At 43.7% G+C, this 16,752-nt stretch overlaps 1 protein-coding gene across 6 annotated transcripts in view; it reads left to right on the top strand.

Annotated features, from left to right (window-relative positions):
• The window catches only part of SLC71A1 (solute carrier family 71 member 1), a 67,451-nt gene that overhangs the window by 26,896 nt on the left and 23,803 nt on the right, over positions 1-16,752 (top strand). For 3 of the 6 annotated variants that reach the window (XM_068097086.2, XM_068097068.2, XM_068097072.2), the window contains exons 3-7: positions 4,580-4,666; positions 4,774-4,901; positions 5,150-5,264; positions 6,693-6,911; positions 7,052-7,165. In XM_068097086.2, the coding sequence (XP_067953187.1) occupies positions 4,580-4,666; positions 4,774-4,901; positions 5,150-5,264; positions 6,693-6,911; positions 7,052-7,165 (663 nt within the window). The remainder of the gene's footprint in view (positions 1-4,579; positions 4,667-4,773; positions 4,902-5,149; positions 5,265-6,692; positions 6,912-7,051; positions 7,166-16,752) is intronic. The other 3 variants (XM_078769716.1, XM_068097080.2, XM_078769714.1) reach the window with 1 other exon arrangement.

The raw sequence follows: 16,752 nt of genomic DNA on the forward strand, positions 1-16,752 counted from the left end.
CTATTGTGAAAGAAATGCAGGAAGCGTTGGGGTAGTTCGTTTTGAGGAAACACAGTGGGAAGAACGGATTTATTTTTGGTGGCAAAGAGGCGGTTGGTAATGCTGAACAGTTGCTTGCAGGAGGAGCTCCTCGTAATCCGATCAGAAATATATGACGTTTTTGCTTTCAGAATGATTTTTATGATGAGTCTTTTAGCTATGTTATACAACTGTTTATGGACTGTGAGGCCAGTCTTCAGCCACTGTCTCTCGGCACGTCATCGTTCCATTTTGGCAGCCCTGACTTCGCTGACTGCGCTGAACCACGGAGTACTCCTGCATCTGGGAATGGCGCGCCGTGTCGCTGGAGCATGACAGTCCAACGCTGTGCAGAGGCAACAGTCAAGGTCTTCTGCAGTGACATAGGAACGGCCAGAGAGACGGGTGTGAAGATCCTCTTTAAAGGCAGAACGGTCGATGGCACGAATGTTGCGGGCAGTGATGAAGGTGGGCTGAAGACGAGGAACAGCAATACTCAGGTGGCTGGTGACACAGAAGTGGTCCGAGTTGATGGCACAGGTCACTGACGTGGACTGCACCAACTGATCATCGCATCTGTGCACTAACCAATCCAGGATGTGTCCTTTAACGTGTGTAGGTTGGGAGACAGACTGAGACAGACTAAAAGTAGAAAGGAGGTCAATGATCTTTGAAGTGAGAGGATGTTGTGGTTGGTCGTGGTTGGTCGTAGTGGATGTTGAAATCTCCAAGAATCAAGACAAAACTAGGAAGAGTATTGCAGTGGTCGAGCAGATTAGGAAGCTGGGTCACGAACATAGAGTCAGTAAGCTTGTTTTTCCGGTTAGGTGGAGGTCGGTAGAGGCAGAAGAAATGAAGAGTGTTTTCTGACAGAGTGAAGGTGACATGGGCTAGCTCGTAGGATGAATGGTCAAACGAAAAGGTCGTGGTGGAGACAAAGGGAGAGAAGTTGTCTCTGTAAATAACAGCCACGCCCCCACCCCGAGAGGAGCGAGGAAATGACTGCAGGGTGTATCCAGGTGGGGTGAGATCAGCACACCTCGCTTCGTTGCCACTGGGTCGGAGCCAAGTTTCGGTCAGAAAAAGCACGTCAATATCATTATCTTGAATAAAAGAGGTAATTTTGGTTCGCTTGTCAGGACTACTTACAGACTGAGCGTTGAATAAGGCGAGATACAGGTCAGAACGGTGTTGTTTTGGTGCTGTGTATGTTCTACAGGGATAGATGAGGTTATTGAAGTTGACGGGACACTTTTTCGCAGGAATTCTTTTAATGTGGGCCGGGCCGTCGCTGGTGGCGAAGAGAAATCACAATCGGTATTTTTTTCTGCTTTCTCCTCCCGCCTCGCTTTGTGCGTTTTCTCGGGAGACCAACGCCGATTTCAAGTTCTCTGAGGCCTGACACGAGTCCAGGAGTCAATCGAGTGGTGTTGTTTAAAGACAAAAGTTTTTGCCGAGTGTAGCGAATAGGCTTCGGGATAGAGGAGTTAGAGCGGATAGTCGAGCTCGGTACATACAGCGGTGCGTGCAGAGGTGGGGCGAGCGGTGGGATGAACGATGGGGCGGGCAGTGGGATGAGCGATGGGGCGAGCGGTGGGATGAGCGATGGGGCGGGCGACCGGCGAAGGGACGAGCGGTGGGACGAGACGGGGAAAAGTAGTCTTGTTGAGAGGCGCACACCGGGGCTGCGTGAGGCTCAACGAAAAAACATGGCGGGTACTTACAGTTCGAAATTTTCAACTTGGTGGCGAGTAAAAACCAAAGTACTGCAAATCTCACGGGCAGACACGCCGCCATAAGCCAGGAAACGAAACGGGGATCCATCACAATCATTCACACAAAGCATAACACGACAGCACACGCTAAATCCAACAGAATCAATCAAATACACAGGACGACCGACTCAGCTCAGCCTGCTAGGCGAATCATGACGATCATGGTTCCCTGTTTGAGGCTGTTTTTTTTTATGGCCAGATGCCCTTCCTGATGCCAACCCTTAGTCGCCTCTTACGATGCGCAGGGATACGGTGTACCTATTCTAAATCTGGGTACACACCGGGATAATTCATCCCAGCAAGCTGGTACTCAATTTGCTGACCTCGGAAGGATGACAGGCTGAGTAGCTGAAGTACAAGGGGAAGGAATAAAATCAAATGGAGGAGAAGGGATGAGGGTGGGGCAAGTTTTAAAGAAAAATCAACAAAAGGCATCAGGCATGATAGGAGAATACTTGTAGTGAGATGAAATTTGTAGCAAGAACCAAAAAGAGCAAGTCGGGTTGAGGTGATTGTTAGTAGGCAAGGCACCCTAAATAACCTCTGTGGTGATAACACCTCATAGTCAATGGTGGGGGCGGGGGACTGTGAGGGTGTCCATGCCACACAATCCTGCGGTGGGTATGGGCACGTGAGCCCTTTAGATATCTCTGGTACACAAAGTGCCCCAGTGGGAGTGAGACAGGAGTTTTGCTAAACTGCAAGACTCATGCACTCTCCCTCAAATCCTTCCTCTGAATTTCTATCACTTGCTCGCTCCGTGTCTCCATGTCTATGTGTCCAATGTCATGCTGGGATATTTAACTTCTGCCCTGTGGCTCGTTCAAACTCACATTTTCTTGTCGTTTTGAACCAGCTATAGGGTGCTTCATTCAAATGCACGTCTCAGCATGCCATCAAACCACCATTAGAATTTTTTTGAAATTTTCAGATTTTTTGTACACCGCACCTTTCCTATGCCATCTCCAGGCATTGCAAATCGTCATTGCTGGGCACCGAAGGGGGCTCGGCAGTGACGCACGCTGAAAGGGAGTACTCAGTTTTCACTCTGGTTGTTTGTTTTCTTGGTTGTTTTCTTTCTTGGTTGTTTTCTTGTTTTCTTGTTTGTTTGTCCGGGCGATATCTTAGCTATCGTTTGAGCTAGGAAGCTGAAATTTCGGCACAATAGTGAGCAAGTCCTTTTTCAAAAACCGTATTTTTTGTTTTTTGAATAATCAATTAATTGTGGAGTTATTTAAGTATTAGCGATTAATTAAGTACTTATTTAATTAATCAAATTTCCTTTCTCTTCTGACCATCAACTCAGGCACCTTTTGAGTTCGGAAGCTGAAATTTCAGCACAATAGTGAGCAAGTCCTTTTTCAAAAACCGTATTTTTTGTTTATTGATTAATCAATAAATTGAGGAGTTATTTAATTACTAGCGATTAAGTAAGTACTTATTTAATTAATCAAATTTCCTTTCTCTTCTGACCATTAACTCAGGCACCTTTTGAGTTAGGAAGCTGATATTTGGACATGCCAATGACCAGGTGATTTGGTTGCAAAGGCTATTTTTGATTTATTAATTAATCGATTAATTATTTAATTATTCGATTAATGACTACATTTTTTTTTTTTTTTTTGTTACAGATTCTGATGAAATGATGGGGGTTTATGTGTTCTATGACCGAATTGATTAATAATTTAATTTTCTTAATGATTTATTTATTTATTTTCATTATTAATCATTTATTTATTTTCTTTCTCATTTGGCCAATATATCAGGCACCTTTTGAGCTCGGAAGCTAATATTTGGACATGTGTGACCAAGTGATGTGGCTATCAAGGATATTTTTGATTTCTTGATTGATCAATTAATCAATTAATCGATTAATTATTTGATTATTCGATTAATTACAAAAAAAAAAAAAAAATCACTTATAGATTCTGATGAAATGGTGGTGGTTTATGTGTTCTGTGACCGAATTGATTAATAATTTAATTTTTTAATGATTATTATTTATTTATTTTCATTATTAATCATTTATTTATTTTCTTTCTCATTTGGCCAATATCTCAGGCACCTTTTGAGCTTGGAAGCTAATATTTGGACATGACAGTGACCAAGTGATGTGGCTATCAAGGATATTTATGATTTATTGATTAATCATTTAATCGATTAATTATTTATTGATTAATTGATTAATTATTTATTGATTAATCAATTAATTATTTAATTTTTTAGTAATGACTTATTTAATTAAATTTCTAAAAGATACATCTTCGGATGAAGCACTCGTGGTTTAGTTATGCTATTAGCCAATTGATTAAGAAAATATTTTGTGATAATCTTTTATTGAGGATCCTACGATCCTGGGTTCGAATCCCGGTCGATCGCTGAATTAACGCCAGGGGGGTTGACTCAGCCTGTCATCCTTCCGAGGTCGGCAAATTGAGTACCAGTTCACTGGTAATTCCCTGCTTGTCGTAAAAGGCGACAAAAAGGGTTGGTGGCAGGAAGGGCATCCGGCCGTAAAACATTGCTTCAAAAAGGGGACCCAAAAAACAACAACAACCACGGTCCCCGAAAAAGGCCAACCCCCGCTTGCGGGGAAAAATGGCCTCTAAAGGTGGTTTTTTTCTCCCTTCCAATGCAGCGTCTATGAGCTGCACTGCGGTATTGCCGGGTGCCGGAGGCGCCCCGGCAATGCCGCGCTGTAGGATATTTAATTATTTGGCATGGGGGCGGTGTACTTTGAATGTATCTTTACTTGTCTTGTTTCTGGTTATGATTTCTCTGTGCAGGTCCTGTATGCAACATTTCCGCAGCACACATTCCTGATGAATGGCCTGATTCAGGGAGTGAAGGTCAGTGAAATGCAGACAATGTTGGTAAGATGGATATGCACTTTCTCAGCTTTATTTGTATGGGTAACTGAATAGTTTGAAGGATCATCAGCAAAATCCAGTTCCAAAAGCCTCGTACTCCTCTCTTATAGGGTTTGCTGTCCTTCTTGAGTGCGCCTCTTATCGGTGCGCTCTCTGACGTCTGGGGCCGGAAGTCGTTTTTGCTGCTCACTGTTTTCTTCACTTGCATCCCCATCCCACTTATGCATATCAGCCCCTGGTATGTTGGAAACAACTGTGTGCATACTTCCATAAAAGTCAAAACAAATCAATAAGGTGGTTTTCCAAATGTGAAATTTTTTTTTGAGATCTGTACCTTCAACTGACTTAAACAATAGTTGCTGTAAATTGAAGCATCTGTTCATAGATGAATGAACAAAACACCATTTTTAGATTCTTGTGAAAGATTTTGGACTTTTGAATCCCAACTTTTGTACTATTTTGTTCTTCACACCCCTCAATTCCTAGGTGGTATTTTGCCGTCATATCTATTTCGGGAATATTCTCCGTCACTTTCTCCGTTGTGTTTGCGTATGTGGCCGACGTAACTCAAGAACATGAACGCAGCACTGCCTATGGTTTGGTGAGTCAAACAACTCCTATCACACCTCATTGCACATCAAAACTCGGAACGTTATATCTATCCTACCTGAACCTTTTCCTCTCCGACCACAATCTCCCAACCCCCCACTCCCCTTACCTAAAATACCTCTTTATTCTTCTCAACCCATCCCCCACCCCCTCCAGATCCTCGTCCCTGCCCCCGACAGATCCACTTCCCTCCCCCGGCAGATCTACCTCCCCACCACCTCCTACAGATTTGCATTCCCTTACCTCACCTTTCGATCTCCACCACATTTTTGCCAAATCCCCGATCTGCACTCTCCTGCCAACTCTTCGTTTGCAACGTCCATTCAATCCTCCACTCCCACCTTTGTACAGACAGACCCATCTCCCTCTTCTATGCACTACAGGGTGTCCACAAAGACACGCATCATAGGCAAAACATTTATTTGTAATGTTGGCTGCATCAGTTGTTCGAAATGTGTCCCACCAATCTCAAAACTTGTTTGTAAACGGAAAAGCAGGTTTCTTTGAATGTTGTTCAACATATCCGGGCTAATTGTTGAATTCAATAATTTTATTTCCTATGATAAATAATCAATTAAATAATTTCCTATGATGTGCGACTTTGTGGACACCCGGTGTATTCCTTCCTTTCACGGCATTTTAAAATACTCTTCTCAACCTTATCACATGTGCTTGTCATTCCTCGAGTTCTAATTTTCTCCTTGGCCTCATTATTAATAATCTGCACATTGTGTTACCCGCAGTTTCCTTATTCCTATTTACCCTTATCTGATGGTTTGTTTTTACCCAGCTTATGCCTTCTGTGATCTGTCTCCCACCACACCACTGCATTGCATCCACACATATCCTGTGCACCTGTGACATTTCGATTGGTATGGTTTGGCCTGAAGTGTCTGGGGTTTTTTTGTAAACTTGAAACTTTGTTTAAAACTTTCTTGTGGGGTTTGAAACTTTATGTTGGGCTTTTTATATTCCCAACTGAACCGCTGGCTCAAAATGTAGGAAATCCATGTTCAAATCCCATATACCGTTCGTGTGTGTCTGTTTTCTAATAATGTCCTTGATGTTCTGTCGAGCTCATTGTAGAATATACACATGTTCACCATGAAAAAAAAAAAAACTTTTTTAAAGAGTATCATCTCTTTTATTTTTTAACAATAGAAAGTTCATGAATAATTCCGATTACATCACCATGTTGCATGTGGGTTTTCAAGAGAAGTGTCGGGATAAAGGAGAGGGATAATAATGGCTACATTAATGGTTTGTTCAAGCCTGATGGGTAATTATTATCATTAATGTGGCCTTGTTCGCCAAGAGACTTGAATGACTGCCTTATGAATCGATCAGTAATGTCCCCAATAGATTGCCTTCTGGAACTGAGAAGAGCAAATTGAACACTTTTTCTCCCTCACTTGTTTAGGTCTCAGCAACATTTGCAGCGAGCCTTGTGACAAGCCCCGCTATCGGCGCCTACTTGAGCGAGTCATATGGCAACGGTGTCGTCGTCGTGCTTGCGACTGCTATTTCTCTGCTCGACATCTGCTTCATCCTGTTAGCCCTGCCAGAGTCGCTGCCTGAGAAGATGCGCCCCGCATCATGGGGGGCTCCAATCTCGTGGGAACAGGCAGACCCTTTTGCGGTGAGCCTGCCTCTCCTCAACTTGCCGTCTGTGTTCTGCTACTGTTTTATTTCCTTTAATCATAATACTCTGCTCCTTTCATCACCTTCGTTTGTAAAACTACCAATGACCCATTACTCCCACTCGTTTACCCATTGCAGTCTCTACGCAAGGTTGGTCAAGATTCGACTGTACTTCTCATCTGCATCACAGTGTTCTTGTCATACCTACCCGAGGCTGGCCAGTACTCCAGCTTCTTCCTTTACCTGCGCCAAGTGAGCTTGGAGAATAGACTTAATGAAAATTAATGCAACCAATTCATGGGATCACTTTACGCTGCATTGGAGCTCAACAGGATAATTGACAAAAACCAGGATAGCTCACCTTGACATAGCGTCAATTAGCTCACCAGGATAATTGACGATAATTGACGAAACTGCTATTTAAACAAACAAACACAAACGGGTTAATCTAAATGTGACACTTGTATATCATATGCTGCCATTCTCCATAGCTTATGAAGTAACCATATTAATGAACAAATATCTTTCAAAGAATCTTTAACTTTGGTTCATCTGTTTTCAGATCCTTCGACTTTTAATTATGACTACTTCCTCGACTGGGATCATCTTTTTAATAAAGGCCAAGCAAGGTCCAGGAAAGAGCCGGATAAAACAGTTGTAAAGGTTGACAGTGGTGTGGAGGGAAGGGTAGATAACTGACAATAAAAACATCAGTGAGGAAAATAAATCTACAGGTAGACAAAGACAAAGACAAGGATGGGATGCTTGCTATCACATAATAAAAAGGGTGTCGTTGTAAATCTAATAATCCATTCACTTGGAACAAATTTTTTGTCTGTTTAATCTCAAAGGTGCTTATTTTAAAAGCCCGCTTTCTGCATTAAAGACGAAGAAGCGGTAATGGGAGCATAACACGTTAACTGCCCACTATGAGTATGCTTGTTCTTGTCACCTACCCAACTCATCCACTGAGTTTCGGTGGAATCCATCCATCACTTTTTGAGAAATCATGCTATATATCGTTTTTTGCCCCATCTCTCAATGGTGAAGAATCACTCAAGACAATTTAAAAAATGTAAAAAAAACCTCACATTCAGTTCTTCACCATAATTTAATCAGTTGGTCATTGTCACACATCCAACCTGTCCACAAGGTTTCATCCAAATCCATCCATAGCTTTTTGAGATATCGTGTTATACTGTACATTCGGACCCCGACATTCGTGGGGGATCCGACTGTACAGCATAACAAAATGCCACGAATGTCAAATCCACAAATATGGGGGCATTGTTTGATTGGAGGGGAAAAAAATGACTACATGGTCTAGGCTCATGGAAGAGCTATGACACAAAACAAATCAGGACACAACATAAAAAAAGGGAACAGCAGGGTGGAGGGAGAAAATAGGGGGAGGCGAACAAACTAGGGGTGCAGGTAATGATGGGTATGGGAGAACGCAAAGGGTGGATGAGACGGATACATAAGCAAGAATTTTGGGAGGGTGGAGTGGTTTAACAGGTGTAGAAAAGATCATGATTTTGGATGGGGGATGACTTGAGATGGTGGTGAACAGCTGTCTTGAAGACCTGGAGGGAGAATGAGATCGAAGTGTACATGGAAGGTAGTTCCACAGGTGGGCAAAAGAGGAATAAATGAGTGGAGGTGAGTAGTGGTTCTGGTTTTAGGCAGTTTCACTAGGAGGGGGTTTCTGGTGGACCACGTGCATCCTGCAGATACCTCAGGGAACAAATCATGGAGAGGGTGGAGGATGCAAGTCTCGACAAGGCGCCACCAAGTTTTAGAGGGGGGGGGGGGACAAATTTGAAAACTCATTCTTGAGATTGCACAGATGTTGTTTTCTTTCTCTCTCTCCAGATAGTAGACACACTTGTTGCGAGCTTTTTGGAATGATCCGAGGTTGTCTTCAGTTGGATTTGCCTTCCAGGAAGATAATGCAAGTTGTTTTAAAGCAGCTGCCTCACCACATGATTCAGAGTACAAAGAGTGGGAGGATGGGTACGATAATTAAAGACTAGATGGGATGAATCTGTGCATAAGAGAGCAGGTTTCTGTGGAAGAATTCCCAGATGGAATTAATATCAGAAGTGGTCGATGTAGGAGACCAGTCCTGATGTGTAAAAACAAGATGAAAGTCTAACAGCGGCGTCGCCGTGCTTGTAAAATATTATACACCACAAACACACATTATTCGCTTTTTAAACAGTCGCTAATGCTGTTTATAACATGAAACAAAGAAATTTGGAGGAATCCCGACATCCGTGAGGTAAGTTTTATTTATAGAACTGAGGGTAGATCTACTGTAATCTATATACCCCATAATGGTTGGGTTAATAACATACTATCAAAAAGCCGAGGTGAATTCCTTAATTCCACTGTTGTTAGTACCCTACACCGCTTATCATTGATTCATGAACCATACACCGCTTCATTCCATTAACTTTGTATTCACGACATTGGGATTAAAGTATTATGGTAACATTTACTATATTATTATTATTACTATTACGAAAACGATACTACTGAAACGATACACTACTGTATTAAGAAACCTCGGCTTAATTTGTCCAAGAGCCATAACGCCAATTCTCTCGACATTTGATGGTCATTTTAACAATCGGTTTGTTTGTGTTTCACACTGAATGAATACGTAAAGGTAGAGCATGGCGATTGTGATAAATGACAGGTTCGACGATATGTTCGGCCTCAACGAAATTGGAATCAAAATGCCGGAGTTTGGAGAGTTAGCCGCCGTACCGCCGTAATGACATCAGAAGTAATCACATCACCCTGTCATGTAATTAGATCCTCAGCTCTGATTGGTATACGTTTGAGGGGACATACATGCATACATACGGACGGACAAACACTGTTCTAGACGGCTTTGCCCTATGGGCTACGCCATAAAAATTTAAACTGCGAATTTGCAAAGTGCGAATGTAGAAGCAGTTTACATGTTATGAACCGTGAATATGCGGGATCCGTGAATGTTGCGTCCGCGAATGTTGAGGTCTGACTGGTACAGTATATTGTTTTAGGCCCTATTCAGGACTTCCGGTCCCTCGAGCGACGGGGCTTGCTTCTTCGATCTCTCCATGGCATCAAAGTTTGAGTGTTTTCCCGTTCGTTTCTTTGTCAAATTTCCGCTGCGTATTTTGTTGTGTATGTGTTATTGTGTGTTTCTATTTGGTTTTGGTTTTGTCGTTGTTGCAAATTTGTGTGTAATTAGTCGTTTCTTTGTTCGCGCCTCGTGCACCTCGTGCGGCCTGGTGTCTCGTGCGGCCTCCTCGTCTCGACTTGTGCCCCGCCCCCTATATCTCGTTTTTCTTTCACCTCTGCTCCTGCTTTCTCAAATCCACGTTCTCACTTAGAGACTTTTCCCAGATTGTTTTTCATGGTTTTCTTTAAATATTTATTTAAATATGTTTAAACCGCAGCCGTGATGCTGACGCCGCCCCCCCCCCCCCCCACCCCACCCCCCAGAATTTCCATGTTTTAAACGTTTCCCAGTGTGTACCCTGGATAAGAATAGGTACGCCGTATCCCTGCATGTCGTAAGAGGCGACTAAGAGGGTTGGCGTAAGGAAGGGCATCCGGCCATAAAAACGTTGCCTCAAAAAGAGAACCATGACAATTACAACTACATGTGGGCAGGGTACAGCCCGAAGTGGAGATCGGTTTCTGAGGTTTGGGACGTGGAATGTAGGGACAATGACAGGGAGATCAGGAGAAGTGGTGGAAGTATTGGTCAGAAGAAGAGTGGACATATGTTGTGTGCAAGAGACAAGATGGAAGGGAAGTGGTGTGAGAATGGTGAAGGGTAGGCAGGGACAGAAATACAAGTTTGTGTGGCAAGGGTGCCTGGAGGGCGTGAATGGTGTTGGTGTCCTGTTTTCTGAGGAGTTTGTAGACAGTGTGGTGAGTGTGACTGGAGTGAGTGATAGGTTGATGATGGTGAAAAATGATGATTGGAAAGCTCTTGGTGAACGTCATCTCGGGATATGCTCCACAGGTTGGTCGAAGCGATGAAGAGAAGGACAAGTTCTGGTGTGCGATAGAGAAGCTGATGGAAAACGTGAAAGATGAGGGAGTTGTTGTGGTAGGAGGAGACCTAAATGGACATGTGGGAAGGAGTATGGATGGTTTTGACGGAGTTCATGGGGGTTACGGATATGGTGTGAGAAATGGAGAAGGTGAAAGGATTTTGGAGTTTGCTGATGGAGCTGATTTGTTGATTTGTCATACTCAGTTCCAGAAAGAGGACAATAAGCTTGTTACATACACGTCAGGTGGGTCGACGACAACCGTTGACTACCTGATGGTGCGTAGGCGAGATAGGGGGCACCTCCGGGACACAAAGGTGATCCCGGGGGAGGAGGCTGTTTCACAGCACCACTTGGTTGTCTGCGACGTAAGGGTGAAAGGTGCGAGGAGAGCTCGGTGGGTGAAGTACCAACCGAGAATGAAGGTGTGGAGGTTGAAAGAGGTGACAGTAAGGGAGGCATTAAAAGAGAGGCTGAGTAGGGTCGAGGATGATGTTGTTGAGCTTGAAAGTGGTTTGATGTCAATGAAAGCTGGTCTGTTGGGAGCCGTTGGTGAGGTATGTGGATGGACAAAAGGACCACCGAGGCACTCGGAAACATGGTGGTGGGATGATGAAGTTGGAAAGAGGATTGACGAGAAGAGGAAGAAGTTCAAGCAGTGGCAGAAGGCGAAGCGTACGGGACCAGAAACAGCAGAGCATGAAAGTTATAAGGCAGCCAGGAAGGCTGCAAAGAAAGAGGTAGCAAAGGCGCAGGAGGCATGTAGGAAAATGTTCAGAGAACGCTTGGATTCGGAAGAGGGTCAGAAAGCAGTATTCAGGATTGCAAAGCAGATAGCGAAAGAGAGGTGTGATGTGATGGGGGTGAGTTGCTTGAAGGATGAAGTGGGACAAATCGTTGTCGACCCAGATGGAATTAAAGGAAGATGGAAAAGATGTATGGAAAAGATATATGGAAATGCTGTTGAATACAGAGAATGAATGGGATGGCAACATAGAGAGTAACCCAGTTTTATGACCGGCAGAGAAGATAACTGAGAAGGAAGTTGAGGAAGCGATAAAAGCAATGAAGGGAAGAAAAGCGGGAGGGCCGACGGGAATTGTGGGAGATATGTTGAAGGCAGCAGGAAGTTGGGGTGTGAAGAGAATGACAGGGATCTGTAATCTGGTGTTGAAAGAAGGCCACATTCCAGTGGATTGGGAACTGAGTACCCTCATCCCTCTATGCAAGGGGAAAGGTGACCCTCTGGAGTGTGGCTCGTACCGAGCGATAAAGTTATTGGAGCATGGAATGAAGGTATTGGAAAGGGTGTTGGAGAGGAGGATAAGGAAGAAAGTGAAGATCGGCGAAATGCAGTTTGGATTCATGCCAGGAAGAGGAACGACAGACGCGCTTTTCATTGTGAGGCAGTTGCAGGAGAAGTACTTGGAGAAGAGGAAGAAGTTGTTTCTTGGGTTTGTTGATCTGGCGAAAGCATTCGATCGGGTTCCACGCAAAGTATTGACATGGGCATTGAGGAAGTTAGGAGTGGAGGAATGGTTGATCAGAGTAGTGATGGCAATGTTCAATAGAGCGCGCACAGCTGTAAGGACGAAGGACGGGAACAGTGGTGAGTTTGAGGTGAAGGTGGGAGTGCATCAGGGGTCGGTACTAAGTCCACTACTATTTGTAGCTGTGATGGAGGTGCTGGCTCAGAACGTAAAGGAGGGTTTACCGTGGGAGTTGTTGTATGCAGATGATCTGGTGTTGATTGCGGAAAGTATGGATGGACTGAAGGAAAAGATGAACACGTGGAAGGAATGTATGGAGACAAAAGGTCTGAAGGTGAATATCGGAAAGACGAAGGTGATGGCAAGTGGTAAAGCATGTGGTGAGGTGGAAAGAACTGGGAAGTGGCCCTGTGCTGTGTGTAGGAAGGGTGTCGGAGTGAACTCCATTCAGTGTACAATGTGCGCTGAGTGGGTTCATCAAAAATGAAGTGGTCTGAGAGGGTCGTTAACCAGTGTGGCAGCTACATACAAATGTAAGGTGTGCACAGAGGGAGCTGCAGATGGAGGAAATGTTGAGTTGGATCTTGGAGATGGCGTGAAGCTGGAAGGTGTGAAAACATTTTGCTACCTCGGAGACATGCTGAATGGAGAAGGTGGATCAGACTCGGCAACGGTTGCTCGAGTGAGATATGCATGGAAGGAGTTTCGGGAATTGAGTGGCGTGCTGATGATGAGGGGAGTGTCGTTGAAGCTGAAGGGAAAGGTGTATGCTGCATGTGTGAGAAGTGTTATGATTTATGGGAGCGAGACATGGGTAATTAACGTAGAGCAGCAACGAAGGTTGGAAAGGGTGGAAATGCGAATGGTTCGACGGATGTGCGGAGTATCGTTGAGAGAGAGGAAGACAAATGATGAATTGCGAAAGATGATGGGAATAGAGCTAAAGATGGTGGAAGAAGAAATGCGGGCAAGGGGGTTAACAAGGAGAGATGCAGAAAATAGGGCAAAATGGAGAAGATTGTCATGGGGACCGCAAGGCTAACGTCCGCTCTAGCAGGGAAAATGGCCTTTAAAATGCATGTTGTTGTTGTTGTCTCAATGGTAAGGAATCACTTTTAAAAAATATCGTATCCAGATTCAGATCTTCACCAAAATCGAATTGATTCGTCCTTGTCACACCCAACCTGTCCACCAAGTTTCATCCGAATTCGTCCATAACTTTTTGATATATCGTGCTCACAGACAAACCCACAGGCAGGCAGAGGTGAAAAAACCTCTGTCCACTTTTGGTGGCAGTTATTATCTGTTCTGAAAAAATATCATTTTTTTCGTGCTTTATTTACTTCATTTTACATCCTCATCGAGACACACAGAATGACATACAGTTTGTTAGTGAACTACAACATGCTGTCTTTTGATTAAGGCCGACAGTGCAGGAACGGGTCTGCTGCGTAACTTATATAAATAACCCAAACGTTTAAATTGAAACAGAAATTGCACACATTGTGGAAATTCCAGCTGCTGATCAGCATATGGTGATTATTGTTGTTAATGAACCTGGACATTAAAATTAACCTGGTTTAATTAAACTGGTTTGAACATTAAAATTTTAGATCTTCCATTTTATTCTCATTTAGCCTGGTGTTGGCTTTGCGGTTAGGGTGCCGGCTTGGGATCCTAGGATCCTGGGTTCGAATCCCGGTCGATCGCTGAATTAACGCCAGGGCGGTTGACTCAGCCTGTCATCCTTCCGAGGTCGGCAAATTGAGTACCAGTTCACTGGTAATTCCCTGTGTGTCACAAGAGGCGACTAACAGGGTTGGCGGCAGGAAGAGAATCCGGCCATAAAACATTACTTCAAAAAGGGGACCACGGTGCCTGAAAAGGCCAACCCCCCGCTTTGCGGGGAAAAATGGCCTGTAAAAGTGGTTCTTCTTCTTTCACTTTAGTCTCGTCATTCTCGTATGTGCCATCCATGCCACTACAGCCAATTGTACTCCTGCTGGGGCACTACTTGAATGAAAAAAATGAATGATCGTTTTAAGGCCATTTTTCCCCACTAGAGCGAGGGTTAGCCTTGCGGGCCCCATGACAATCATGGTTCCCTGTTTGAGGCAATGTTCTTATGGCCGGATGCCCTTCCTGACGCCAACCCTTAGTCGCCTCTTACGATGTGTAGGGATACGGTGTACACCAGATGACCTTTTAGAACATTTGCCCTAACCTTAAGTGATGACTCCAGGTCACTATTACTACCTGAGTGGCTCGCTAATAAGCTTATTTCTATAACAACAATAAAACTGCAAAGGTTAAGATCGTTGAAATTTTCGGGCCAATTTCTGGTACTTTGCACATGATGTGAAAACATCACCTCAAGGGATAACAAATATATCTTCATCATTTGTGATTCATCACGCAAGGCAAACCACGAGAGTGCATTTCCAGGTATTTCTAGCAGTTTGCTCTAGATTGGGAAAAATGCAATCTCAGCTCAGCTTCTCCTATCCCAGCAGCAATTCTGTTGCTTAGTTTTGTCTTTCACAGATTCAATCCATAAAATGTTGTCTCTCACAGGTAAGTTGAAGCATCAACATTGATGAAAACTGGCACCACATTACAAAGAAAGCCCTGCATGCAACGGCCATTTATATTCATCATTATTCAAGTATCAGCGCAGCGATTTAGCCACCGTTACTCAAATGCTGGCAGAAAAGTTCCATCTTTGAAATGAACCCATTTCCAAGAAACTTTTGTTCTTTCCCTGCACGTCCATGCTCTTGTCAATCAAATGCTATGTCACGTCATTTAGGAAGAAAAGGTCAAACAGCCATGGTTGGATTTTCCATTCTCTCCAGCACATAGATCTTGTCTTTTCATTTTGTTGCATTGGTTGCACTAGATCAACAAATTGCACCTCAACTCCAACATCTGACCTTCCTGAATCTCAACCTGAATCTCAAATTCCTGAACCTGAATTCTCAACCGGAATCTTCCCGAATTCAAATTGCATCTCAACTCAAACGTCTGAAATTCGGAATCGTTCACTGAGCACGAAACTGTCGCTGATGCAAGGACTTGAAACAAATCCAATTGACAACTTTCACCATGTTTGACATGACTATTTGTAACTTATCAGTAATTAAGATCTTGAAACAAAGTGTGTTTGCTTATATACGCATGCACGCATTGTGTTTTACTTCAAAACTGCTTGAAACGGCACAAAATACAATGTTGTGCAACATCATATTTCTTTCAACATCTTGTGGCAACAGCTACAGCTGACAGTACTAACCCATTTCTTGACATAAACTTGATCTAACCTAACATCCACATACAGGTAGGGAATTTGGCCAGTGTACCAATGGCACACAGTGGTCTACTCTCTTAAGAGATACTGTGGGATCTTAAATATCTAAATGCAAACTGGGCATTTGACTTTACATCTCCATGTGAAGCTTCTCTATTGAGAACTATGAAGTGATAACATTTGAAAAGTTTTCTCGTTCTGCAAAGAAAACCAAATGCACACAGAGGAAAATCTAATGCAAAATCATTATTAAATTGATATATGTGGGAAAATTACATGCCCAGACCAGGAATCGAACCCAGGTTCCCTGGTGAACCGTACCAGTGCTCTGCCATCTGGGTGACCCTGACCAAGCATGCAATTTTCCCACACATATGATTGCCACTCTTTTTCTGTCGATGCTTCCGGGGCACTTGCTGCCAACTCTAGGAGCACCAACGGCCTGAACATGAGAGGGTCTTCCTCCAATGGGGGAGAAATCCATGTACTCTATTATAAACACCACTCGGGGCATAGTGAAACAAAATTAAATAAATGAGCAGGATGATAAATAATTAAATTGGTATGAAGAAGAAGAAGAACCACCTTTAGAGGCCATTTTCCCCCGCAGAGCAGGGGTTGGCCTTTTTTGGGCACCATGGTCCCCTTTTTGGAGCAATGTTTTATGGCCGGATGCCCTTCCTGCCATCAACCCTGTTAGTCGCCTCTTGAGACACACAGGGAATTACCAGGAAACTGGTACTCAATTTGCCGACCTCGGAAGGATGACAGTCTGAGTCAACCCCCCTGGTGTTAATTCAGCGATCGACCGGGATTCGAACCCAGGATCCTAGGATCCCAAGCCGGCACCCTAAACCGCTAAGCCAACACCAGGCTTAGATATGTGGGATTGATATATTAGATAAATAATTTTGATGTATGTGGGAAAATTACATGCCCAGATCAGATTTCGATTCCTGGTCTGGGCATGTAATTTTCCCA

The sequence above is a fragment of the Myxine glutinosa genome, chromosome 1, assembly GCF_964187855.1.
Source record: "Myxine glutinosa chromosome 1, kmMyxGlut1.1, whole genome shotgun sequence".
Taxonomy (NCBI): domain Eukaryota; kingdom Metazoa; phylum Chordata; class Myxini; order Myxiniformes; family Myxinidae; genus Myxine; species Myxine glutinosa.